This window comes from Juglans microcarpa x Juglans regia, chromosome 4D, assembly GCF_004785595.1.
Source record: "Juglans microcarpa x Juglans regia isolate MS1-56 chromosome 4D, Jm3101_v1.0, whole genome shotgun sequence".
In the NCBI taxonomy this organism is placed as follows: Eukaryota; Viridiplantae; Streptophyta; class Magnoliopsida; order Fagales; family Juglandaceae; genus Juglans; species Juglans microcarpa x Juglans regia.
In genome coordinates, this window is record NC_054600.1 from 1,394,637 (window position 1) to 1,422,500 (window position 27,864).

The following is a 27,864-nucleotide window of genomic DNA, read 5'->3' on the forward strand; positions in this document are numbered from 1 at the left end:
TCGCCCACGTGGCGGCTTTCTCTACCTAACTCCAACGGTGAATTGCCGATTCCTTGAACACAACAAACGGTAGCTGGTTCACCGGTGAATTGCCGATTCCTCAGACCACAACAAAACAACGTGTCTATATCTATAGAATTGTAAAAGATTAGTTGACAATCAAATATAATGCGGGGATAGTACAACAAAATCTACCAAAAATACTACGGCAATTTTTATTGAATCATGTCATCAATTTGGTCGCACACAAACAAAATCAGACTCCACAAAAAGGGCAAACCGCATTTAATCTCCATCAAATGTCCAATAAATTGATTTATTGTCCGTCATGTCTTATTGACCGAAAATTCAATCAATTTAACCATAGTCTGTAATTAGGATATCTCATAAAAAATAGTATAGTACTATAATACAAAAATGATATATTCAGTCGCCTCAGATAAGCGTTGCGTAAGCGACTGTTAATGTAGAAAAAAAAACCAAAATGCATTGTTTTGGACAACGAAGCTAGGAGCTCTCGATCCTTCCCTCCTCAGTTTTCATTTGCAATTCCCTCTCTTTGTGTGTTTCCTCTCTCGATCCTTCCATGAAATCCCTCCCCTCGAAGCATCTCCCTTCCTCGACGGCATGTCCCTCCCCTAATGGCACGTCCCTCCACTCGAAGTCACCGCCCTCCCTCCCCCAGTGTCATGATGGAAGTCTGAGACCTACACTGAGTCGTCTTTGATTCCTCCTTTTTATTGGGTGTTTTGCAAGTGAAGTTGTTTGATCTTGTGGCTTTACTTCTTGGTCAATTGGTATCTGCCAAGCTGGAATTTCACCCGAGTTCTGGTTGGAATCTACGAGGAACTAGAAAATACCCACGAAAGTGACCCACACGGAGAAGAAGACCAGTTCAGTGAAGACCAGTTCGGTGGTAGTGGCTACCGCCTCTTGAAGATGACCCACACGAAGTAGATGACCTACACGAGGAAGATGACCCATGCAAATTCCAGCACAGATCCACTTGAAGATTTGAAGACCACGAAGTCGAAGACGAGTTCGAGAGGAAGACCACACCAGTGACACCACGAAGTCGAAGACGAGCTCGAAGACCATTGACCAGAGCACCAATGCAAGAAGCGGGAATCTGAAAATGCATTCTCTGTTTTGTTTTCTTTTTGTTTTTGTTTTCTTTTTTAATAGCAACTAACGTGGCATCATCCACAATGACGGTAGCTGGTGACTGTACATAGCAAGATTGATTGAAATAAATCATTTAAGTCCTCAATCTTGTGAACATGGTGGATGTTCATATGATTTAATTCTATGCATGTGTCTCGGGGACACATGATTTATGTCGAGAACATAGGACTAAATCATTCAAAAAAGTCTCGAAAAGGAAGGTTGTCAGTTGTTCTTATCATTGCAATTAACAATCTACAATAAACTTAAAGGGTTGTGGGAGTAAGAAATTGGACATAATTATGATTTTAAGTTATAATAAGTTATGAAAAAATAACTATTGAGCAAAATTAATAATAATAAAAAAAAACTACATGAACAGATTTATTTTGAAAATAAGAATTAAAGTCAAATGCCAAAGTATTATGGGTCAGTGTCCACTGCAGAAAATATGTTACAATTGTACTCATTTTATTTTGTGATTTTATATTTAATTTATTAAAAGAAAAAAGAGGTATGTTTTTATTTTTTTTATTTTTAAATCCTGCTTGGTATTGAAATTTAAAGCAAGACCAGCTAACGGTCATCTTTCTTTATAAATTGAAGGTTCTGAGTCTGAGCACTCAGCAGCATGACAAACAGTTACAAACTTGCAGCATGACAAACAGTTACAAACTTACAGCTGACCTGACCGCTTTTCCTTCTCCTATATATACATATATGCAAATATATAAATATATACACGCACACCTAACCCCGCCCACCAACACTCTCTCCCGCTCCCTCTGTTTCTCAATCTCTTTCTCTTTCCTATACATTCAGCAAAAGATTGCTCAGCTCGCCAACTTATCTGTTCAAGCCTCAAGCTCTCAGGCACAATGACTCTCGACAGCATTCCGGTAACACCTCTCTCTCTCTCTCTCTCTCTCTCTCTCTCTCTGTGTACTTTTTTGTGTGTTTTTTTGGTTTTGTTATTGGGATTAATTGCTAAGAAAGTGGACGAAACAGCAAGAAAATGGAGTTGGGACTTGGGGGTTCTGGGTTTTAGTGCTCTTTGTTGTCTTGGTTTGTCTAGAGAGCTGCAAAGGGTCGTGTCATGATGAGGCAAAGTTGACTAAAGTAATTTCAATTCTCTGTTTAAAATGATTGGAGAGAGAAAAAAAATATTTTTCTTCGATTACTCCAGTTGTTTTTCTCGATTTGGTTTCCGAGAAAACCAAGGAAATGAAGAATGGTATAATGCGAAAAATCTAGGCTTTCTAAGCGTTCCTTTTGTTTTCGTTTCTTTCTTGCTCGGCAACCAAACTAGGTAATTCGAGTTCTGGTATGCAGTGTGTGTATGTGTGTGCGGCTAAAATTTAAATTTATAAATTTCTGTGGTGATATTTCATCTTTCTTTCACGTGCCATTTATCAGTTACGAAACTGGGCAATTTGAGTTCTTCTGTGTGCAGAGAAATCTAAAACTAACTTCAATATTATCTGTTTGTAAACTTTACTATCTATTTTTTTTTTTTTTTTTTTCTTATGGGTATTCTTGTAGTTGGCTACTATGGATCTCCAAATCGCGGATGGAGTTCGAAGGAATGGGACGCAAATATGCGCCCCAGTAATGGCGGAAACAGTCGATCAGATGCTGACTCAAGCCCGAAAGGCAAAGGAACTTGGTGCCGACCTTGTTGAGATTCGATTGGACTTCTTGAAGACCTTTAATCCTAGACAGGATCTCGAGATCTTGATTAAACAGTGTCCTTTGCCCACTCTTGTCACTTACAGGTAATGAATACTTCAGAAATGTGTCTATCTGTTATCTAAATATTTTCAAAAGAAAAAAAAAAAAAAAAACAGTTATCTAAATCTTTAATCTTGTTCATGTAATCTTGTTCTAGCTTGATTATAAACTCTCAGCTTGTGTAGTTTGATATACACAGTCCGTATATTTCCTATAGGCCTAGATTTCAGGTACAATTGGTATTAGGAACTGACTGTTTGTCTGGAACCGCTTCTGATTTTCTGTTGTCTGTCCTTGTTTGGAATCCTAGGAATTTCCATGTTATAATGAAGATCATATTGTATATTATTATATGTTTTGGGGTCCTCATGCTGACTCTGTGTCACGATCCTCCACCTCTGCAAGTGAGGGGCTATTTTAGCTTCTGTGTGGTGTTCTATTTTTTATTAGCTTAAGTTTCTGGGATAGTTAATTACAAGGTTTTATGCTCTTGGTGGTTGCAAATACAAGGCTCAGATAGTCTATGTATCATGATATTGCTTGACAAAAGCCAAACACTTCCAATAAACTAATTGAGTTGCAGATCTTAAACTATGCAAGTTAACGTTTTAAGACCTAATTTTCTTTCATTTTCAATAATAAAAAGGTTCAAAGAGGTGATGGTCTGAATCATCCATATTGTCATTAAGGGCACAATAAGAATTAGACTTTGTTGTCAACTTTCCAATCTTGGCTTATGGGGCAAGGTTAACAGCATTGCATTTCTTGGCCATGATATGATATTTGAATATAGTTTTTATTTGATTTCTTTCCATTACTTTATTGTCTTTAATACATCATATATTGGAATTTCATAGTAGTGCTTCATTCCTATATGATTTATCATATGGGGATCCCTTTAGTTAGTGAAATATCTCCAACAAGATTTTTTCAAATGACAGATCATAGTCTTATAAACACTTAGTTCTTGTACACCAAGAATAGTTGATGCATTTTTCAAATTAGTTAGTATATAAAGTTCTCTTTTCATGTTATGTGGTTAACTTTGTAAGAATCTCTTCCCTTATACATTTATCAGTCTGTTTAACACTTATTTCCATGAATTATGTGTCCTTTAGGCCAATATGGGAAGGTGGGAAGTATGATGGTGATGAAAGCAAGCGACAAAATGCACTACGTCTAGCCATGGAGTTGGGAGCTGATTATATTGATGTTGAACTGAAGGTTGTTATCAACTGTCTAATTGCCATACGATGCTTGGATATTTTTACCATCACATGTGACTTGAAATAATTAGTTCTCCGTGCTTCTAATAATGAAATGTTTAAAGATTTATTGATTTTGACCTCTAATTAGAATTTTCTTGCCAATTCCAATGGTTCAACTTACTCAGACTTTTTAAATTTTCCTCTTGAAGGTGGCTCATGATTTCTACAACGCCATTCAAGGGAAGAAACCGGCAAAGATCAAAATCATCGTCTCTTCACACAACTATCAAAATACCCCGTCTCTTGAAGAAATTGGCAATCTTGTGGCGAGAATACAGGCAACTGGAGCCGACATAGTAAAGGTTGCAACAACTGCTGTAGACATCACAGACTCTGCACGTATATTTCAAATTCTAGTGCATTCTCAAGTAAGTAACTTATACACAATATTCATGCATAATGAACTTAAGGATTCTTTACTTTTATTTTCCTCTCTTGGTTCCTGAAATCTAGAAATCTTTTGTTTCCAAACTCTGTGACTCTGTCCAATCTAACAAAATGTTTAAACTACTGACATGTAGTAGTAAACCACATAAGATGCATGATGCGCATGTGCTACAACTACCTGCAAAATAACAACCTCTCAAATTCTAGCAACACTACGGATTTTGCTTCCCTCTTTGAGAAACCCCCAATAAAATTTTGCAAGTTCTCACTTTATTTGTCATATCCCTGTGTATTTCAAGGTATATTATTGAATGATTTTTCAAATGAAATTGTAGGTCCCCATGATAGGAATTGTCATGGGTGAGAAGGGTTTTATTTCAAGAATACTTAGTGCAAAATTTGGTGGGTTTCTCACTTTTGGTTCTATTGAGGCGGGATTGGTATCAGCTCCTGGGCAACCAACTGTAAAGGAGTTGCTGGATTTATACAATTTCAGACAGTTAGGACCTGATACCAAAGTACATGGTGTTATTGGGAATCCTATCGGTCACAGCAAAAGTCCTCATCTGTACAATCCAGCATTCAAGTCTGTCAATTTTGATGGAATCTATTTGCCTCTGTTGGTTGATAATGTTGCCAATTTTCTCAAGACCTACTCGTCTCACGACTTTGTTGGATACAGGTAAAATCTCTTTTCTTTTCATAAGTAATCAAAGATTTTATTGAAAAATGCAAAAGGTGTAGCTCAAGTACATAGGAAGTATACAAGATAAATGCGGAACTAGAATACAGGTAAAGTCTCATTTTATAAACTTCAAAATAATGAGCACTATGTACCAAATAGTAGGTATGCTTTCCTCTTCATTTAACTTAAAATTGTTTTCACTTTCTTGATTTTATTTGTTTTATTCTTTCATTCATGAGCAAGTTGTTAGTCTGTAAAGGTATTTTAAACTATAGCACTGTAAAGCTATGAATAATCATAGCTTTACAATGTATAGATGGCAAATAGAGAAGTTTCAAAGGAAAATAAAGTCTAAAAATTATGAATTGATGGCAACCTGGCAGAGAATTGATGTAATGGGGGATGGCTGAAGGATTAAATGCTTATGGTGTTTTTTTTTTTTTTTTTTAATAATCTAGACAGCGTAATATATATTCTTTTTGGTGAGGATTTCAATCGGGGCTGTTCTATTTGTTGATATTATTATTCACATTTTGTCCTAAAAGCTTAAGTTAATAGGAGGTGAGTTTATCATTTCATTTCTATTCTACGAAATGTAACAATTGTTATTAAAATGCAGTTATACAATTCCTCATAAGGAGGCTGGGTTTAATTGTTGTGATGAGATAGATCCAATTGCCAAGGTATTCAAATCGTTTTCCTTACACATTTATTTCTTTGTTTCTTTATGCCACTTTACTGCTTGTCCATATCATCATGAACCATGATATTTAGTTTTCCAGGAAAGGCTCTCTTGTTACCATCTTTTCAGTGTCAAGCGTGTTTTAATTTGATTTCTTTTTCAATTTTAACCCAGGAAATTGGAGCTATTAGTTGCATGATCAAGAGACCTAATGGAAACCTAATGGGTTACAATGTTGACTATCTTGGAGCAATTGCAGCTATTGAGGAAGGACTTCGAGGTCTAATTTTTATTACAAGCTTCACAATATTCTATTTAAATTTGTTCAGTGGGTGGGTGGACTAAATTATCAGCTTTTATGCAGCATCCAATGGTGCAAGCCAAGCATCTGGTTCTCCGTTGACTGGTAAACTGTTTGTCGTCATGGGAGCTGGTGGTGCTGGAAAAGCACTTGCTTTTGGTGGAAAAGAAAAGGGAGCAAGAGTCGTAGTGGCCAATCGAACATATGGTAAGTAAGAATCTTTACATTTATGGTTTATTGGTGACAGGTATTTATCTTATGGCTTCTTAAAATATAGCATGTACAATGATATCTATGTTGAAGTTGCCAGATACAAGTGACTGGTATTTTAGGCCCCACCGTAGTTTTTAATACAACACTAGATTATGAAAAGAGTTCTTATCTCTTCCGTCAATTTTTTATGTTTTCATAGCTAAGGATATCAGCATTTGAAAATTTTTGATGAGATCAAGAATTCAAAATTAAGCTCAGATGATATAGTGGAAAGTACTTCCAACTGAGAAGGAAGATCCCCAAATAACACCCCCCCCCTCCGCCCCCCCGGGCACCCCTTCTTTTTTCCCGTGTTCACTGAATCACTATATTGTTTGCTCTTTTGACATTGCAGGTACTGTTTTTTCGTTTTATTTTTTATTTTGTCTTAATTAAATAGTGGTAGCCTTATGAGGTGAATAGAAAATCCTCCTATAAGATAAGTGGGAGAATAATATTTGTTTTCTTCCGACTGCTAGACAAAGCCAAACAACTTGCCAGTAAAGTTGGAGGAGAAGCTATAACTCTTGCCGAATTAGAAAATTTCCATCCAGAAGATGGGATGATCCTTGCAAATACAACATCTGTTGGAATGAAACCAAAAATTGAGAACACACCCCTTTCCAAGGTTTGCCTCCCTGTCACTTTCATGTTTTATATTCCCGTCGTTGATTCAGTGCAGTATAATGTCTCTTGGAAATTCCACTGATGTCATGTGAAGATTGATTGTTTTGTATTACTTTTATGCATATTTTCCATCATTCTGAATGGACAGGTAGTGCAATTGGGGGCCATCGTTATGATAGATTGTGTACTTTTTCTATTTCTATATAGTTATTCATCTTGCTCATGTCCTGTGCACTTGGGCTACACTTTTAGACCTTTACATAGATGCCTTTGTTTCATTTAAATGTTTACTTCTTAAAATAATGTACACAAATATGGTAGAATTGGCCGGGTTGCATAAATCATATAGGATAAGAAATTGGCTTATCATGCAGCATATAAACAACCAATCGTTTCGTGATGAAATAAGTTGACACCTATTTCTTTCTCTGTCTTGACAGGAAGCTCTTAAACGCTATTCTTTGGTTTTTGATGCCATTTACACCCCCAAATTGACAAGACTGTTGAGAGAAGCACAAGAGTCTGGAGCCACTATTGTTTATGGGACAGAAATGTTCATTAACCAAGCATTTGTACAGTTTGAAAAGTTCACCGGATTGCCAGGTACAACGAATCATCTAGGATCAAACCCTGTAGTTCTCTCCATATCAAGTTTACCATCTTCAATTTTATCTTTTAGTGATATTTCCCTGAATTTTCCTTGCAGCACCAAAGCAACTGATTCGGGACACTTTGGCGAGAAATACATAAGAAATATATGTCTGGTGACTCTTATTGCAGTTGGACCTATTTTTCAACATTACAGCTATTGCATTTCAATTCCTCAATGTTCCATCAGATGTTGCTTCTTCTGTTGTACCAATAAAACTTTCTTGTGTTCATGAATTCCAAAATTAGTCCATCTTATCCTCAGCCATGAATAGGTGGCCACAGATAGGGGAGTTTCACAAGAAAAGATTCTGAATTTTTGGGACGTGCTTTTCAAATCAGGTTTATATAAGCATAGGATGGGTCATTTGTCTCTTATATTCGTATGTATTGTCCAATATAGTAAGGACTCCTGCTGTTGTTTCACCTGCTATTCCAAAAAAGATATTGTTAACGTCATGTTTCGCGCGCCTTTGAGCCGGGTCTCAGAAACTCGGGTCTTTGGGCTGTCACCTGCACACTTTAAGCAAACACGGAGAATTGGGGCCTTGGTGGTGGCCGGGGAGTCTCTGATACTAAAGTCAGTATATCTCCTTAGTAGTTAGTGTGTAAGTTTAGAGGAATCAGAGAGAGTTCTTCGTACTTGGGGATCGACTTTTATACTAGGTTTCGGGTGAGGACAACCCGTCCCTGGCTTTGAGGGACTCATGTCATTTCCACTATTCATTTGTCAGAATCTCTTAATGTGACGTGGCTTCTAGGGCGGCGTCATTAATACGGTGTAGAGTCCGGGTTGTGGTGTCATTAATGCGCTGTGGTTTCCTGACTCACTTTACTCTGCGGACATTCCTTGTTAAGCCTCTTCATACCTGCTATCAGGAAATCAAGAATTTTTCACTTTTCTCGCCTACTCGCTTGTGCAGGTTTCAGAGGGCAAGGTGTCTTTGGGGCAATGTCAAGGTGGCAAGCCTTATCTATCCCTTTCTGTCCTTTTTTTTTTTTTTTTTTTTTTTTTTTGTTTTACGTGGATCGCTTCAAGGATGGGCCTTCCTCGCGGGCTAGGTCCTAGCCAGGCTCTCTGATTTACTTCCTAGTAGTCCCTCGTGGGCTTCACCTGTGAGTCAATATGAGGAAAAAACCTCCGTACAGATATATTGAACCATGTCATCGACAAATCTAAGTATAAGTGAATGATGAGAACCTAGAGGTTTTCTGGGAAAAGCTTACTCTTCATTCCCTGTGGAAGACTTTTTTCCTCTTATGATGTTGAGTATTCTATACAATAAATGTTTTCTGCTATTGTATCATCTCCTAATCTACTAGTAATTCCCTAATTTACATGAGGAGGTGAGGTTCGCCAACAAACACCCATTATGACTAATACATGCAAAAAAAAAAAAAAAATGGGACTATTAGATCATTCCTCATGAAGGAAAGGTCGTCTTAAATGATGGTTTACTGAATAGACTGAGGTGCCATTGGGGCTATAATTGAGCCAAGCCGAGCTGGTCTTTGGCTTGCTGAGCTCGACTTGACTCAAAATATTCAAGCTTGAGATTTTTTTTTTTTTTTTTGTTCGAGTTAGACTCAATAAGCTAAACTCTTAACTCGAGCTCGTCCCACAAACAAGTTCGAGTCAAGTCGAGCTCGAGCTCGAATTGTTTATTTTTTATTTTTTTTGAATAAGATTTAATAATTAATAAATTAAATAAATACAAATAATAAAATATCTAATATTGAATTTATACAACTAACAAGTATAACTTCTATTGAATTATAAAATTTTAAAAAAATTTATAAATAATTTATGTCTAACTAGTTGATATTTATCTAAAATAACAATATATTGTATATCTACATATATTATTAGTACATACACTTAAGAGCATTCACAATGGCTCATGTAAAATACATTTTTCTGTAAAATATAAAAAAGTTGATCAAAAGACCCTTCCAATGGATTTTGTATTTTGATCTTTATTTTACATTTTGTTACAGTAATCCTCTAGATGTAGAGAATACTGTTCACAACTCTAAAATATTTTTAATTATTTTCTAACGCCTTTACAAATTTATTGGTAGTTAGAAGAAATATTTGAAATGAATAAAAAATATTAAAAAAATGAATATTTAAGTGATATAAAAAAAATAGATAAGCTGATGTATGACCTATTATAAAAATCAGTATGTAAAATAGAAAATGTGAGTTTTGATGATGTATTTTGAAAGAAATGATAAAGGAACTATTGTGAATGCTCTAATATGATAACATATATCTATTTCGTATATGGTTCCCACATGCTAGTATATGAAATTATTAAATTTTATCGACTAATTATTATACAAATTATAAAATATACCTATGAAATATATTCACTATATAGACATAAGTAATTAGATTACATATTATATATTTAATTATAAAAGTGGTATGCTTATATTATTAGCTAATACATATATATATATATATGTATATATATATAAGTGTATGTATATATTTATAAATATATAAATGAGTTTTAATTGAGTCGGGCTAACGGGTCGACTTGAGCATAAACGAGCAGACCTTAACAATCCTTAACCGACTTGAGTCAAGTTTTGTCGAGTATATGTCATTTACAAATTGAGCGGGTATCTGTTTTCACGAACGAGCTTTTTTTTCACGAGTCGAGCTCAATTCAAGTTTAACCGAGCGAATACTGAGCGGACTATCGAACAGACTAGTTCATTTACAGGCCTAGGTGCCGTCATTGAAGATAATGGTTTGTTGTGGTGCATTGCAATTAGTTGTTATGAATTGTTTGTTGGAAAATCTCGAATCCCCTTCCTCAAGATCTTAGATGAGGAAAACCAGTAACATAGTTAGATAGACCACATGGTCTGCTTCAATTACCTCAGTTCTTAGTGAACAAAATCTATCGCACATGACTGTGCTGACGCATGGGGCCACGTGCTAGCAACGTGAGGTGAGGGCAAACTAGATTTGAATCATTTGACAGATTTAGGCATGTTGAACACACTGGTAAGACACATGTAATTAGGGATGGCAATTCATGTTCGCAGATTGTGTTCGTGTCTTGCTAAGTTATAAATATTAGAATATGGATCAATCCGAACACGAACCATTAAGCTAAACGAGTCAACAAATCCTGACACAACACATTTAAATAACAGGTCGTATCGTATCACTTGTTTTGACTCATTTAATAATTAATTAGATTTGGGTCAACACGACATGACTCATTTTGTGACGTCCCCAACCTCCGCTTGGGATGGAACAGAGACTTAGAGTATCGGGACATGCAACGCAAGATTACATACATCTGTACATGACAATTATTATGTAATGCATCCTAGTAAGCAACTAGCAATTTGCAATAATCGCAGTGGAAATAAAGGTAAAAGTGTAACTTATGCCAGAATAATTAAAATCATCCCATTTCATTAGTGATCATCAAGTTCAAACTACCAAATGTAGCATAATCTTAGCATAACTAAGGGTCAAAGTCAATTCATCCATTTCATGCGTTCTAAAGCATGAAGGATTTGGGCTACAAACATCAGGATTAAATCCAATCTCATCTCAAGGTCTGGCTCATCCTCAATCAGTAGGATCCAACACTCCATCTAGCTTGTCCTTCTCGAGACCTGACATAACTTCTACCATTCCGAGTGAAATGATAGTGGTTCCACAAGGGGTGAGATTTACTCAAAATTTCAGTAAGTTAAACAACCAACGTACACAAAGATAAATTAAGCATGAAGCATGATAACTATACAATGCATGAAATGCAGAAAAAATCAGTATGCATATCTTCCATCCAGATTCCTTAACATTTTCAGAGAAATAGAGACACATGTTTTCATTCAGTGAACATTTTTACTTTCATTTTTGAAAACATAACTTCATCATAAAAATTATTAACAATTCATATAACATCATAATATGTGGTAATGTCACAATTTCTCATATATACTGTGAGTACCTACGGGTGACCGTAGTACAACTCATGTTGAGACTACGTTGTCTATAGACTCGTTCTCAATCCATTGGTAAATACAACATAATATCATAACATCATAATGTGTACACCCATCAGCATTAAATGTCATAACATATTGACTTCGCTCCGACGTTCTTTAAAAAGAACTCAATCGAAACCCATTGACCGTTCTTTGTTAACTCAGGGATTACCACTCCATTTTTAAGCACTCTAAAATGGACAGAGGAGTTCCACTAGGATAATTCTCCATCCTAACCTTTGGAATCGTGACAAAAATTATTTTCATGCTATGCTTGAAAAATGTTTTTCATGACATGTGCATATGTGATAAGTGTTCATACAAAAATGACATTCATACATGCAATATGCAAATATAGTGAAAAATATAACATGTCATGTAAGTATACATTCAATGTATCATATAACATGATATTTTATACTCAAAAAGATAATTGAAATATGAATGAAATATTTATCAATAATTCATAAATAATCTATCAAGGTGTAAGTTAGAGACTAACTTACAAACTTCCTGAGTAATCCAAAAAATATCATAGAAGTTGAAATCAAGTGCGTACGCTACGCTAGCTGAATAATTCCTTCATTACATGGGTATTTTCTGATTGAAAACGTACTCCTTTCACATAAACCCCGAATCGTAAGAGCAAACAGATTGATTCGGTAAATTGTTAGTTTTTTTCATACTCCTTCTTTTCAATATGCATGTTAGTTGTTCGATAAATTGCTCAAGTATGTGTACGATCTCGTAGTTCTTGCTATTGGAAATAATTAATAATAATTTTGCAATTGCCTCGTACCTTTTGCTGCTATGCCTCACATAGACATAAACTGGCGTGGTTTATGCGCCATTAGGAGCCTACTTTTTTTTTTTTATATGCGTCGTACACTGATGTTTGTTTTGACTTCTTGGTAATTACAATAGTGGTGTTAGGGACCCCAGTCTTGTCCCTAACACTAAGGACCACGAGCTTGCCTTGGTGAGGATGATGACCGAGTGACCTTGCCAACTTGCTTGATCTTTGGACAATTATGGCATGTATTATGGCAATGATGGGTTCCTAGGTTGATGAAGGTTTAGTATTTGAATGATGGAATGATGATGATGATGAGTCCAGGTGATCTAAGAGATGAATATGAGTGTTTGATGCAATGTAGAACAAATGGAAGGTTGCCCTTGATGTTGGGGTCAATTGGATGATGATTAGGGTTGGTATGATGAAGTATAACTAGGGTTTTGTGTGATGGCTAAGAAGGATTTCGAGATTGGAAGAGTTGGCTTAGGGTTGGAGTGTAGGATGAGATGCTAGGGTTTGAGAATGATATGGAAGAATGAAGCTAAGGTTTGGTGGCTAGGGTTGGCCGACTTTGGGGAGTGATGGATTAGGGTTAGAGTCTAGGATGGTTGCTAGGGTTTGGAAGGTGTTTGAATGAGTCTAGTGTTGCTCATTGACTTTAGGGATTGATTAAAGATAGGATTTGGATAAGGTAAGTGGATGAAGATGGATGATGTTTGAATGAGTCTAAGGTTATTTCTTGTGTTTATGGATTAGGAAATGGAAGATAATGTTTGAATATGGCAAGAGGAATTGGATATGGTAAGATGTTGCGAGTCTTGGGTTGACTTGAGAGATTCTAGAAATGGAGTGATTTTAGGAATGAAGTGATTTTAGGGAAGTTCCTAGAGTTAAGGGATTGGAGACGGAAGAATAATTTGAATGATGGGTAAGGCGGCTAGGATTGATCCTAATTGGTAAGATGCATGAGAGTTGTTAGGAGTTTGAAGTTTGACTAGGGCAATGGAGGTATTTCGAATTTGGAGGACTTGGAAGATGGAATATGAGCTCCTAACTTGTAGGCGATGATTAGGGATTGGTAGGATTTGGGAAAGATAGAGATGATTAAGGGAAGATTCCTAAGTGGTAGGAATCTATCAAGGAAAGATAGGGTGTCGGTTTTCTTAAGTGAAGAAGGTCTTAGTTGACTAGAGTAATTCTAGGGAATGAGTGATTGGTGGGATTGATTGAGTGATTAGAGGGATGGAGAGATTTTAGGAATGTGATTGGGATGAGTAAACTTTCTTAAAATTAAGGAAGTTGCCAAGTGGGACTCTTGAGGGAAGACTAGGGTTTATGGAGATGATGGAGTCTAGGTATGATAAGTGACTAATATGGAAAAATGGTGGCAAGAGAATTTCGGCCAGGTCAATGAATTGGATGAAAGGTTGCTAGGGTTAGGATTCCTAGAGTTTAGGAAATCCTTATGGAAGGCTAGGGTTACCAAATAAGGCAAGATTTGTGTATGGCAAGATGGAGGCTTAGTGGGTTTTGGCTAGGGCTAATGACTTTGATGGATGAAGGGTAATATGGGCCATGGACAACTAGGGCAAACACTATAGTAGTTGAATTATAGTGTATGAATGAATTGAATGAGGCAATGGAAATACATGGATGAACAATATGGATGAACATGCATGAACAAGATGGATGAACAATATGGAAGAGTATGAACAAATGATGAATGGACTCATCAAAGGAATATGAAGACTCTCTTTTTTATTTATATGGATATTTTGATATGCAATGAAAGATATGAACATCAAGGGAAATGGATGAACACGTATGGACATTCAAGAACACAATGATGAACAACTTTAACACCAATTCAAGAATGCACAAAGATGAATGGACTCAACAAAGGAATATGAAGACTCTTTTTAGTTTATATGGAGATTTTGATATGCAAGAAAATATAGATGAACAAGCTAGGAAATCTAAGAACAATGAAGGAACACAAAGATAATAAAAAGATAAACCAATCAGCTTTGATTCACGAATTGCACAAAGATGAAATGAAACCTCATATATTGATAGATAAACGATTCAACACCTATTCACGAATTGCAAGGTGATGAATCAAGGATAGATAAATGGATAACACCTATTCACGAATTGTAAGGTGATTATCATCTCTCAAGGGATTCACGAATTGCATCCTAAAGAGCCCAAGTGCAAAAGCACCGAAGTGTTCACAAGATCAAGCCAAACCGTTCCACACAGGGAAAAATGTCAAATGATCAAAGATTCTAAACTAAGGTGCTAAGGATTCTATTTATAGAGAACACAAAGTGGAAACCCTAATAGGTCCATTGATAAATAAAATAAATAATTAATTAAAGAAATAAGTGATAGTGGTGTGGGGCCCACAACATTGACCCCAAAGGTGGCCCTCTCTTGGCTACACATGCATGCCTAGGACCTTGTTCTAGTGCAGTTTTTGATGGGGTCTTGACAAGTGGCTAGTTGTAAGTCTCGGTCATTCATGTAGCTTTCGACAATGGTGTTTAAATTTACACTGTGTGATCTTATAGTATTTGACCTTCATCATGTGGATTGTATTGCAGCCGAAACAAGTTCTTTGTAGCATGCCCATAGGGCTTAACTGGCACTCTCTATCTCTGAAAGAATGGATAGAGGGTTCAGTTGCATATTCAAGATCCACCAACTGCGTATATGAACTTCTAGTGACGAAAGCGTTCGTTGTTAGTGGAATGACGTTAATTTGAAATTTTTTGTTTTTTTCCTCCTGAATATGACTTTAATTTGTTTGAATGCAACCAATTTCAGCTTTTTCTTGTAGTTCATGCGTAACACCCAGGTCTAAGTGCGAAACCCAGCCTAGAAATTTAAAAGAAAAAAAAAAGTACAAAACTCACGGTTTCATCAAAGATCTTTGAGGCTTTATCTCATTACGTAGTTGAGATGAGATAAAATAAAATGTTTTGTTAAAAATTAAATAAAATATTATTATAATATAAATTTTTAATATTATTTTTATTTTAAAATTTAAAATTAAATTATTTATTATATTTTATATCAAAATCTATTAAAAATTATAATAAACAGATAAAATGATTCGATAACCAGCATCTTTCCCCTTTTTCTTTCTTCCCCCACTCCCCGATAACTCCCCCTTTTCACGCATCTACAACTCAGAGTCACCCCACGCCATTGCTCTCTGCACGTTCTCCTCCTCTCTATCTCAGCGTGACCAACTCCCTCTCAAGTCTATTCTGCAGCTCACACACTCCCTCTCGCGATTTTCTTCGTTGCGGTTTGGAGCTGTGATTCGCTGGCCCTTCTCGGAGTCTCGTCGCCGTCGAGCCTCCTCACCGGAACGGTATTGAACTAAGGTAAGCTTTGGTTCACTCCCCCTCCGTTCACACGAGCCCCTGCATCGAGCGCCACCCCTGCGTCCGCTCCTTGATTCCAGTCGCTAGCGGCCGTCCGTTTTTGCTGTGCCGCCGCGTGGCAGCGGCCACCCTCTCCTTGCCGTCAGCTCTTGCTTTGTCGGTCGGTAAGTATCACTTCTTCATTTCTTCGTCTCTCTCTCTCTCTCTCTCTCTCTCTGCTCTCTGCTCTTTTCCTCTCTGTATCTCCGTGCTCCATTCCCTCACGAATTCTCTCTATCACGTTCCTCTATTTTCCGTTAGCTTTATTTTGTTTTCCTGTGGTTGTGCCTTACTCGTCCCTCGATTCTCTGGCTTGTCACTGTTTCGATTCCAGCCGTCGTGCACCGCCACGTGTTACCAAGCCCTTGGCAGCGACACTCATCCTCGAGTTCGACAGATCACCGGAACGCAATTTGGGTAAGTTTCAATCTAAAAATCGTATCGTTATTGTGTGACGTATGTTTGTGTCTACTGGTGGTTGTATTGTCTCTGATTGTGTGTTTGAAATTTGTAGAGATTGTGAATACACAGTGGGAGGTGTGTGGAGACATTCTTGAACGTAATGTGGGAAACTGAGGTGAGGAAGTGACTTGTAAATGTGGGCTGTTTTATTGATCAATATGTCGAATTGTGGGCTGTTTGGGATTGCTGATATGTCAGTTTGCAGGATGTTTGTTGTGTGACTTGTTGGGAGTTGCTGGTTGTAGTACTGGGGGTGGGTAAGATTTGACAGTGTAGCTGTGTGGTCGTCGGGCAAGTCGGTCTGACATGTTAGGGATAATTTGCATAAGCCAGGTGTAAGTTATTTTTGAACGTGTGGACTGATTGTTGGCTATTGGATATGTTGTGATCAAGTTCATTTTGACTTAAAAGTGTGGGTTGTGGCTTGACGTGTGTGTGGTGAATGATTAATGGAAGCCTGAGGCAGTTGGGTTAATTTATTGGTGTAGTGCGTGGACATTGTACTTGGACCATTATAAACCCAAAGCACTGGGATGAACTATTTTGTTAAGGGTTGTTTACGAGTGCACTTGGGTCTTTAGTTTCGAGTTTTACAATTTTGTTAGTTGGTTGGTTTTGTACGTGTACAAGTTGTTAATATGTTAGTGATATTTTTGGATTAGGTCGCGACTCTACTACGGTTCAGGTTCCGGTTTTAGAGAATACGCTACAAGAGTCAGGTAAGCGGATTTCCTATGCTAGACTTTGTATAAAACGAATTGATTGAGATTGATTCTATGAAAAATATGCATGTTTTGTTATGAAAATAGAACTTGAAAACAACCTCGGTCATTTTATTTGCCTCACTCATGGAATCCGTATGAGAGAATATTTGTGGTCATGAGTGGTGTAGACACGAGTTATATCTGGCATGCTGTTTCTGAAATGTGTAAAAATAGAGCTAATATGAAATCTAAAAATTTGTACATGTTATGTGAAGATGTTCTGAATTTGTTTGAATATGTGAAAATTATCTAAATTTGTTCAGTATTCTGTTTTGATATGATTGAGCGTTTGAAAACCTTTGGCATAACTTTCTGATTCTATATTTGATTTTGTTTCTGGTTCTGATCCAATGATTCTGATTCTATGATTGTAATGGTACCAACGATTATGTTCTACTCTGATAAATGGACCTGCCACGGGATATAATAGTGGCATCTGGCCCTGTTACAGGATATAATGGTGACCTTTGGTCCTGCTACGAGATATAATAGTGGCATCTTACCCTGCCACATGATACAATAGTGGCATCTGGCCCTGCCACGGGATATAATAGTGGTTTCTGTTCTGAGTGCATTACTTTGGGTGACGAACAATGATAGATTCTACTTAGTTAACCGCAGACATGCACAACCCTATCACGGGGGTTAATTATGGCCTCTTATATGATATGATATGATATGATGCTCTGATATGATATAACATGATGATGATGCTCAGTTATGCTATGCCAAATAATACTTTTGAATATAAATGTTTTTGAACTATTCGCTTGGATATTTTTTATAACATGTTTTGTTTCTGCATTCTGAAACTAAAGGTTTTTGTTATGCATTTTGAACTCCATAAATGCTCATGTTTTCATACTAATATATATTTTTTGTTTACTAAATTATTAATAATTCACTCCTGATCTCCATAATATTTTTAGATAATGTAAATGTGTCGACTGAGGATCAAGAATAAAAAGCAGGAACAAGATTGTTGTGTGTAGGGGATAAGTACTGAGATTTTTGGAGACTACTATCTAGTAGATGGATTTGTTTTGTCGATTTGGTTTATTAGAAAGTTAACACTTTTTTTAAGTCTTAAGGAGTTGATTTATTTGTTAGATTATTATTTTGATGACCTAGTAGAGAGAGATACATGTATATCTGGTGGAAATAGATGAATTTATATTCATAGAGTTTTTTAAAATAAATGAGGTTATGTTTATGGAGTCTTTTGGAATATCCATTTGTATTGTGAAATATGGTTTTAGGGACATGTAGTAATTCTCCGACCCCTCTGGGACTGGGGCGTTACAGTTGATATCAGAGTCAGGTTAGAGGTTCGATAAAACAAATCAATCTACTAGATAGTAGTCTCCATAATAAAAAGTGGGAACGAGAGTGTTGTGTGTAGGGATAAGTAGTCTATAAACATAACCTCATTTATTTTCAAAAACTCCATGAATATAAATTCATCTATTTCCACCAAATATACATCTATCTCCCTCTGCAAGGTCATCAAAATGGTAATCTAACAAATAGATCAACTCCTTAAGACTTAATAAAAGTAGGTTATGTGCATTCGCCAATGGTTTTTTCTTCCTGAATTTTTATAGTATCCTTTTCCCCCTAACATATCAAATTTCTTTTTTTCAGTTTAATATCTCTCAGTTGGATTATGTTGCAACTGAATTAAGTTTTGTTTGTTAGGTGTTGACTGCAAAAAAGATGTTGAAGCATGTGCTGGGCAAGGCGTGGAATAAAGGGATCAATGGATTTGGAGGGGACAAAGTTAGGCCTCCTTTTTTTGTTCTCACAAGCAGTTTCCACAATGGACAGGTAGCCAATTTTTGCTCAAAATTTCCTGTGTGTCAATTTCCAACCATTAATTCTGGGCCTTGTCCTCACGATGAATAACTAAAAATATAAAGAAAATTTGAAATGAACATTGCCACTGCTGAATTTGTTGTCCCTAATTTGTTTATGGTTTTCGAATTGTCAAACAAATGTTCTCTTTTTTTTCCATGGGTGACTTCCTGTGGTAAGTTGGAACTAGTTGGCAGTTGCAACTGTACCTTGTGAACACTAACAAGCTTTATTTGCTTCTGCCCTGGCTTAAACAAGCCAGTACGCTAAGCCCCTGACCTGTCAGTCAGTAGTGGAACCCCCTCTAACGAGCGAATGGAAGTAAGTGACGCTATTAGGTTTGAACACGTTTGCAAATTGCAAGCACCTTTGAATTTATTGAAATATAGATGGTGGACACAGATAAGAGTACTGCACACATATAAAATAAAGCTAAGGTGAATGCAGGTATCAATAGGACTGTGGGATGTATTTCTTGTAGTGTGATTTTGAATAATACTTGGTATGGCACAACTGTGCAGGAATGGAAGTCATTTGATGATTGTAAAAGCTGCTACTTGTTTATTAGAATTGTTATCACTTTTGACAAGATAAAGTCCCTTCTGGTGTTGCATTTTTACAGGTTCATTTTGCACCAAGAAGCTTCTTTGGGGTAGAGGATTTCCTAGATGATGACAATAGTCGACCATACACTTACCAGAAGGGGAAGAAGTCAAAAAATCCAACTAAGCATATATCGTTCAAACAACGCACTGTAGCCTACATGGAGCCATTTACGCTTGATGTGTTCATTTCAAAACGATTTGTGTCGGCCTCACTCACCCACAGGGTGACAAGCAAGCAGGTTGCAGTTGCTGGTACCAACTCTAAAGACATTAAAGCTGTACTCAAGTCCCGGTCAGATATACCAGCATGTTTGGCCGTTGGTGCTATTCTGGCCGACAGGGCAAGAGAAGCTGATGTGTATACTGCTTCCTACACGCCGAGGGAGAGGGACAAGTTTGAGGGGAAGATCAGAGCAGTGGTTCAATCCCTTATTGATAATGGGATTGATGTCAAAATTTATCTGGACTGAATCCAGTTGCCTGCCTTTGTTAATCAACTTTCATTCGGACCCATGGGGATGGAAAATGCTGTGTAACCCTAGTTTTTTAACTTATGAAGGCATCATGCCATTATGCTGAGAATCAAAGAATGGTGTGAATTAGTTCTGTCTCTCTCTCTCTCTCTCTCTCTCTCTCTCGCTCTCACCATATTTTGGGAGCTTTCTCGAGAATTTCCTTACTTCTTAGCTGTATAACTCGTGGTCTGAGGTTGGTCGAGGTTCGATTCCTTGACTTGGTGTTTGAGGTGTGAGGCAGCTTCAAGCGCGCTCGCATGGTTGCAACACAGGTGATTGATCATGTGTATATTTATAGAGTTGTCAACATTTAAGAAAGGTGACTAAGAGCACTTTCATTGAATTAGCTAAAGTTAAAAGATATTTTTGATGAATGTAAGATAAATGACTTTTAACTATTTTATTTACATAAATTTTTACATTGGAATAGTTATTTTTTTATTATATAATAATAAAATAATATAAGATGAATTTAGTTTTATGTAAATTTTACATCAAATCTTCACATTAGATTATACATTTATTTATTATATAGTAACGAATAACTAATAATTTTAAAAATATTTAATTTTTTTAATTATTAATTTATTTTAAAATACATATTATATATTAATTAATAAGCATATTCTTATTAAATTAATATATCATTAATTCAAATTAATATACTAGTTGTGATAAAATATGTGATAGAAAGAAATGGAGAGAAATAATTAATAAAATATATATTTGATATATGTACAGTAACTTTTAAATTTAAAAAAAAAATTAAAAGTCATTGTAGTTAAATTTTAAATATTTAGAATTTAACTAATCTATTGTGAGCATATTTTACTCTTTAATAATTAAATATTTAATAAATTTAACTTTTAACAAATCCAATAAAAAAGCTGTAATATCTCGACTGCCAATATACATAGATTTCTTAACGAGGAAAGTATCGTAATGTCTCGACTGCCAACTTCATTAATTTTTTAAGGAAGTCGTGTAGTCCTCATCTTTTTTAACCCCGTCTTAAAATCTAGAACCTTTAAAAAAAATTTAAAAAAAATGGGAAAAAAAAAGAAAAAAGAAAAATCGTGTTTTGTTGATTTGGTATTTCAAAAAAAAAAAAAAAGAAAAAAAAACAATATCAGAATATAGATAATGTAATACAATTTTAATAATATAACATTTTATAATTAGAGAGTATTGTGATCTAATATTTTTTCATCTCCCTTGCCACCGTCATATCATTTTATTATTATTATTATTATTATTATTATTATTATTATACTCTAATTTCTTAATTTTGAACCTTAGATCTGTTGTAGTTTTCCCGTTTCTCATTGAATCTCTGATTTTTCACATGAAAAAGAAACCTGCATATTAAGGACGCCAAATATTGTCAATTTATGAAAATTGATATTTATAGTTTTAAGATATATAAATCCTGCATATTTTTAAAAAATAAAAAATAAATTTAAAATTTATATAAAAAGGTTATTTTTTAATAGTAAATTTTAATTTTTTTTAAAACGAGTGTCTAGGACTTCTCGTTCTAAGACTAATCACTTTTTATTAAAGATATTTACAGAAGTAAAAGATTATTTTGCCCTATGGCATTTCTAAAAAATATCTATATATACTACCGCTCAAAGACCAGTGCCCGTAATCGGTATCTTCTTGTAGTGCTCTCTCTACCAAATTATATTGCTAGATTATCCTTAACGTTCCCCTCGGCCCTCTCTCCCTCTCTCTCTCTTCTCCCTCTCTCCCTCTCTTTCCAGGTACTCTCTTCCTATCTCTCTCTGTATTAGGGTTTTATTTTTAATTGAAACTGTTTATTTTCCTGTCCTTTGTTTCTAATTCCTTGCATTTTACTGGGTTCTGTAACTTCTATTTGGTTGCCGAGGTATAATAAAAGAAAATGATTCGTGGGAATTTTAAAGCAAAAAGGAATTGGATCTATGATTTTAAGTATTTTTGGGCTTTTAAGCCGATAGAGGGATACCATCCTCTCAATCAATCAATGTGAGATTACCGCTTACAAATTCTTTAGCGGAATTTTTTTTTTTTTTGAAATCATGAAAATCTAGAAAAAAAAAATTGAGAAAAAATGAGAAAGAAGGTGAGAATCCAGCAATGGAGACTCACAAAGATGGAAAAAAAGAAGAAAATCTAGAGAGAGAAACTCTCAACCCATCTCTCTTGCGTCAGAAGCTCGAGCTCCCCTTAACCGAGTTTTGAACCTTTCACTTATAACCAAGCATTTTGAGAAACCCATAACATTTTTCAGAAGTGATGGCGGTTGAGAGTTTACTTCTAACAGCTTTAATGAGTATTGTGTGCAACATGGAATTAAAAAAGAATTATCCTGCCCTTATACTTCAGAGCAGAATGGTGTCAGTGCCGGAATTTTATTTTTTTTTGGAAAATTGTTATGAGATGATAATTTTTTATTGTACTTCTCTATGTGTTTCTCTTTTTTTTTTTTTTTTTTCCTTAGCAGCGAAACAAGAGACATGCGGTGTTGTACGTCTAAGATTAGTGAGCTTTATGTGTTAGGAAAATGCTTTTTCGTTGTTCTATGCATTTATTTATCGGTGTAAATGCTTCCTCTCTCCTCTGGGTAAATCGTATAATATAGGATTTATATTATTCTTTTGGTGAATTTAGTTTATAAAAATGGGTTGCAAATGAATTAATGTTTTCCAACTTGATGGAAATATGTGGTTTGTTGGATGTGAATTTCTGAAGGAATTATTCGTGATGGCTTTTGGGATTTCCCTGAAAAATTTACTTGAGGATGTGTATGGGAGCATTATCTTGTAAAGTGCGCAGCGATAGTAATGAATTACTTTAGATAGTATTAAATTGTTACAACTTTTCTGGGCAATTATAGTTTGTATATTGCATGCCTGCAAGAAGCGCCAAATGGAAGTAATGTTTCTACCCGTAATACGGTACTAATTTAATGTCTTGGTTGTTTTTCCAGAAAAGGAACAAAAAACAAAGGAAGTAATGGAAATAGTTTTTTTATATGGCACGTTTTCTCCTCACTATGTATGGTGTTGTGTGCTAGTGTTATTGAATTACATTAGATGCTACTCAAGATGTTAAAACGTAAGTGACCACTTTAGACAGTATTCAAATAGTTGTACTGCTTGCCCAGACCATTGATGGTTGAAAATAGTCTAGTTACAGGTGTTAGATATTGGAGTTGACAGGGAAAACATGAATGCTTTTGGTTTTAGATGAATAGATGACTCTAGAGAGGTTCCTTTAGTTAAGTTTTCATTTGTTTTGCTGGGTGTCTGTTTTTTGTACTTCACGTCTTTATGTTATAGCTCAGCAGTAAATGAGCCAAACACTCCATTTTCCACTTCCAATACTTCCTTTGCATTTAAAGCTTTCTATAAAGATGTCAGAGAGATTTTTGAGGTCAAATGGTCTTGCAGCAACAATTGGCACCCCTGTTAGGACCTTCCAATTTATTGTTGCACACTTTTATTTTGTTTTTTTTTCTTTTTTTTTTTTTAGCATTAAAAATAAACTCACTCTTCCAACAGATTTTAAGAAAATTTTCCATCTTTTGAAATCCGTTACTGATTTTGGGAAGGAGCCCCTGTTCCAAACCAGACTTTGCAGTTGTTTTCTCATTGTTCTGCAGCTCTAATTCCAGGAAGTCCTTGATCCCTTCGTTATTATAATTCCCATGCTTGATACTTTCATTAAATGAGGCAATTCTTGGTTGTGGGAGGAGGTTAAAGAAGATTACCACTGAAAATTTTGTTTTATATAAACAGCTATTGCTGATTATCGAGGATGTAGTTTAGTTTGCTCTTTCCTTGGCAGAGATAAATTTGCAGAACCTGAGCCTTCATTTGATTGAGGAGGCTGATAATATATCAAGCTTGTGCATAAATTGGTGCTCTTGAGGATCTCTTTCTTTACTATCCTCTCATGTAGCTTTGTTTTTTCTATCTTCTTTAATAATTCTGGAGTACACATCATTAATACACTATGCAGTGTTTTGTGAGTATAGGGCATGCACTTTTCAATTGAATAGGTTTAATGTTTATGTATTTTTTTATATTCCTTTCCTACTTATAAAAAAAAAAATTATATTCCTTTGCTCCCCCCGGTAATGCGGTGGTGATAACATTTTCTTTCCTCTTTCTTTCCTTCTTTTTGAAACCAGATGATAGATTGCTAGTAAATATGACGATGTACTGTCAGTTTTGAACAGAAAACCAAGAGAAATCTTTTCAGTGGCAATGTGTTTGCAGGGATACATCTTGATCAGGCAGCCTATTGGTTCGTGAAAATATGGAACAGGAAAAGAATAGGGAAGCAGAGACTGCTCCAGAGTCATCTACTAAACCAGAGTCTAACATAAAGGAACAAGAAAACAAAAATAAATCAGGCACTTCTGCAGAGGCATCTATGAAACCAGATTCTATCAAGAAGGAAGCAGAAGCTCCTGCAGAGGCATATACTGGACCAGAGTCATCAAGAAAGAAAGCCCCAGATTCATTAAAGGCAAAATCTAAAATTACAAAGAAGTCTCTTGGCAGTAACTTCTTGAACTCCAGAAAAGATAAAGGTGGTCGACAGGCTCGGTGGAGACAAAGAAAGAAGAATAAGCGCGACCTGAAGGGCAACATAGAAAGCAGCAATAATGGAGAAGATTTAAGGCTAAAGTCTAGAGAAGAAGGCAAAGAGAAGAATATCATAGATGAAGAGCATAAAAATAAGAGCAATCAACCTAAAACGAACCAAAAGCCAATGATTGAGATGGGAAAGCACAAACAAAGAAAGACAAATGGAGGAAAGCATGGCTTGGCAGACGGTAGAATTACGAGTCAAAATAACAAAGAAAAACATGATGGCCCCAGAAAGGGCCAACCTGATGAGAAGAAAGAAAAAATCGGTGGTATGATCTTCATGTGCAATGCAAAGACCAAGCCGGATTGTTTTCGCTATCGTGTAATGGGTGTCACGACAAGTAAAAAGGATGTTGTGATGGGTGTCAAACCTGGGCTTAAAATTTTTCTCTATGATTTTGATCTGAAGCTTCTTTATGGGATTTATACGGCATCCTCCTCTGGTGGCATGAAACTTGAACCAAGAGCTTTTGGTGGGGCATTCCCTGTTCAGGTCAGATTTTCTTGGAGCTTGACCTCTTTATAACTATTGAAGTTTTGTCCATCTGTATAGCCAGGTGGGTGTATTGATGACTTTTCATTTTTCAGGTAAGGTTCAGTATTGAGAAGGACTGTCTTCCGCTACCTGAGAGTGTTTTTAAACAAGCCATCAAGGAAAATTATGATGGAAAGAACAAATTCAAAACAGAGCTTACTGTTAAACAAGTATGATTCACTTGTTTTCTCCGTAATTAAGGGTCATTGTCTTCTTTAAAATTTTGACGTGGAAAATGTTTCCAATTTTTCCCTTCAGGCTAGGAAGCTCAAAGAGCTTTTCCGACCTGCTGAAGTACATTCAACTGCACCGCCTGTCGGCACTCCGCTAGTTGCTAAAGAAGTGTGGCCTCATGCTCACAAGGTAGCTCTTGCTAGCGATCCTTATACCCATGGCGATTCTAGTAGTTATCACTTCCTGCCTCGTGAAAGGGATCATCAGCATATTGCATACAGAGGTGTGACAACTCTACCGAGAGTGGAAATTCCTAGGGAGTTTTACCCGACTGAAAAGGAGTATCAAGCTCATGGTCTTCATGGAGATAGAAGAAATTTAATCCCCCCTCCTCGTGTTACTCCTCCTTTTGAAGCATACCAAATGGACTATGAAAGAGTGCATCTTCTGAGACAGCCAGACCATATGGAGACCGTCCCTGCACAGAGAGAGACTGTTCGTGTGGATCCTCTCTACATGAATGAAAAAGAGTATCAGGCTTATGGTCTTGGCGCTAGACGCGAAATGCCCACCTCTGTTCCTGTTGCAACCGGGACATCTGCGACTGCTTTAGGCTTCTATAAAGAGGATCCTTACAATGCTTATCATTATGGTACTTCATCAGTGGAACCTTATTTGCCACCTCTGAGGAGAGAGGAAGCCCCTTCAGGTTCTTATTCTATTGGTGGAATGCATCCACTCGAGACTGCTCATTTACGCAGGACAGAAAATGATCGAGTGGGCAGCTTAAAGTCCGCATATGATGCTGCTGCTGCTCTACAGCACAGTAACCAGACTCAGCATTATCAGGCTGCTCAGCCTGAAGCCGCACCCGGGCCTGTTTCATCTCGGTACTCATTTGCTGGTCTATCGTACTCATACCGCTGACTGAATTTGCATCATCCATTGCCTCGTCTCCCCTTGTTATAAAAGTTAGTCAAATACTTGAACTGCTTGAATTGTTTCTGATGGTACTTAGGCATTGAATTTGTGGGCTGTGTATGTTTTTACTTGTCGCGAAGTGCCTGACTGCATTTTAGTGAATCGCTAACTGAGATTACCCAAAGCATAAAAAAGATTTGATTACGAAGGTTGCACTGATTAATATATTTTCCATAGTTGAATTGTGTGGTGTTATGGGATGTTTAGAAAATGGATGACTGCAAAGTACAAACGATGAGGGAGCACGGCCCTACATCTGCTGCACTTTCAATTGCAGAATGTATGTATGAGGGAACAGATTCGAGCCCCAAATTTGAGCCTGACTGAGTTTAAAACTACATGGTTATTATGTCAATCAAAATTGTCTGGTGGAATCATTTGTGCTTCAGTATGAGAAATTCTATTTGCAGTCTTTGATGAATGGGGGTAAAAGAGAAAAAAATATCATTTTAAAAAGGATATTATTATAATTTTAATTTTTTTTTAAAATATAACTGTATAGATTTGTATATGTAGTTAAACTATAACTTTACAAATATTATGTTTCTTTTTCATTTTAATTAAAGTACGAAAATCATTTTTGTTGTAGCATGTTTTGGGGTTTGATATCATCTATCTTGTCGATTTTTTTTTTTTTTTTCCTTCTAATTAAGCACGGTAATCCTTTGTTTTTTCCACTTTTAACCTTGGTTTGATAATTGGTCAGTGTCCTTGGGCAACCCAACTACATATTCGATGACATTTACTCTTGAATTGCGAGGAAGAAATCTTAAATTCAGGTGTAAATTGGTTGGAAGCAAAGCGTTCTTGGACACCCAGCCACTTGTATGTTATAAGACATGTCCTCTGAATTTCGAAGAAGATATGAAGAATTCAGTTTCAAATTGTTTGGCGAGTAGTCATGAGCACTCCAAATTAGAAGATTCAGCCCCTTCAAAAAGCTATTTTACTCGTTTGTCACACCCAAAAAGAAAAAAAAGACCAATCCGCTAACGACTTTTGCTTTTGCTTTTTGGAACCAGATCAGGCAATTTCTGTAGAAAATAAATTATGTTTGGTTTATAAAGAGAACCAGTGAAAAGATCATTGATATGATTAGGTAGAGATTGAAGAGACCATAGCTAAATTATTATTATCTATTATTTTAATTTAAATATTTTTTTGTCTACATAAAAATCTTACTCAAACAAATTTAAAAAATGATGTCTTAGGCCCGTTTGAATAGTAAAAGTATTTCATCTCATCTAATCTTATCTCATCTTATCATTATAATTTTTTTAAATATTCACACAAAATATAATAAATAATTCAATTTTTTCAAATCTTAAAA

General features: G+C 36.0%; 3 protein-coding genes across 14 annotated transcripts; all 3 read left to right on the forward strand.

The window, feature by feature from the left end:
• The first annotated feature begins 1,818 nt into the window (after window positions 1-1,818).
• On the forward strand, window positions 1,819-7,982 carry LOC121261502 (bifunctional 3-dehydroquinate dehydratase/shikimate dehydrogenase, chloroplastic-like). Of its 3 annotated transcripts, none has more exons than XM_041163913.1 (11): window positions 1,819-2,063; window positions 2,707-2,939; window positions 4,014-4,119; window positions 4,313-4,531; window positions 4,886-5,232; window positions 5,855-5,918; window positions 6,092-6,197; window positions 6,282-6,425; window positions 6,950-7,098; window positions 7,538-7,700; window positions 7,804-7,982. In XM_041163913.1, the coding sequence occupies exons 1-11, from the start codon at window positions 2,043-2,045 to the stop codon at window positions 7,845-7,847; spliced, it is 1,596 nt and encodes a 531-aa protein (XP_041019847.1). In that variant the 5' UTR covers window positions 1,819-2,042; the 3' UTR covers window positions 7,848-7,982. The 3 variants fall into 3 exon arrangements, with proteins under 3 accessions (XP_041019847.1, XP_041019848.1, XP_041019849.1); XM_041163914.1 differs by lacking the exon at window positions 1,819-2,063 and adding an exon at window positions 2,322-2,473; XM_041163915.1 differs by lacking the exons at window positions 1,819-2,063; window positions 2,707-2,939 and adding an exon at window positions 3,461-3,636.
• Window positions 7,983-15,693: 7,711 nt separating this feature from the next.
• On the forward strand, window positions 15,694-20,270 carry LOC121261503. 2 transcript variants are annotated; one of them, XM_041163916.1, is made up of 4 exons: window positions 15,694-16,123; window positions 16,333-16,415; window positions 18,923-19,051; window positions 19,701-20,270. In XM_041163916.1, exons 3-4 carry the CDS (start codon window positions 18,941-18,943, stop codon window positions 20,151-20,153), a joined length of 564 nt encoding a protein of 187 aa, XP_041019850.1. In that variant the 5' UTR covers window positions 15,694-16,123; window positions 16,333-16,415; window positions 18,923-18,940; the 3' UTR covers window positions 20,154-20,270. The 2 variants fall into 2 exon arrangements, with proteins under 2 accessions (XP_041019850.1, XP_041019851.1); XM_041163917.1 differs by lacking the exons at window positions 15,694-16,123; window positions 16,333-16,415 and adding an exon at window positions 16,433-17,179.
• A 1,510-nt stretch (window positions 20,271-21,780) lies between these two features.
• Window positions 21,781-26,716, forward strand: LOC121261504. 9 transcript variants are annotated; one of them, XM_041163927.1, is made up of 5 exons: window positions 21,824-21,964; window positions 24,467-24,567; window positions 24,619-25,355; window positions 25,433-25,549; window positions 25,638-26,716. In XM_041163927.1, exons 2-5 carry the CDS (start codon window positions 24,507-24,509, stop codon window positions 26,478-26,480), a joined length of 1,758 nt encoding a protein of 585 aa, XP_041019861.1. In that variant the 5' UTR covers window positions 21,824-21,964; window positions 24,467-24,506; the 3' UTR covers window positions 26,481-26,716. The 9 variants fall into 9 exon arrangements, with proteins under 9 accessions (XP_041019859.1, XP_041019853.1, XP_041019861.1 ...); XM_041163926.1 differs by having other exon boundaries at window positions 21,825-21,964; window positions 24,379-24,567; XM_041163925.1 differs by having other exon boundaries at window positions 21,781-21,964; window positions 24,467-25,337.
• The last annotated feature ends 1,148 nt before the right edge of the window (window positions 26,717-27,864 follow it).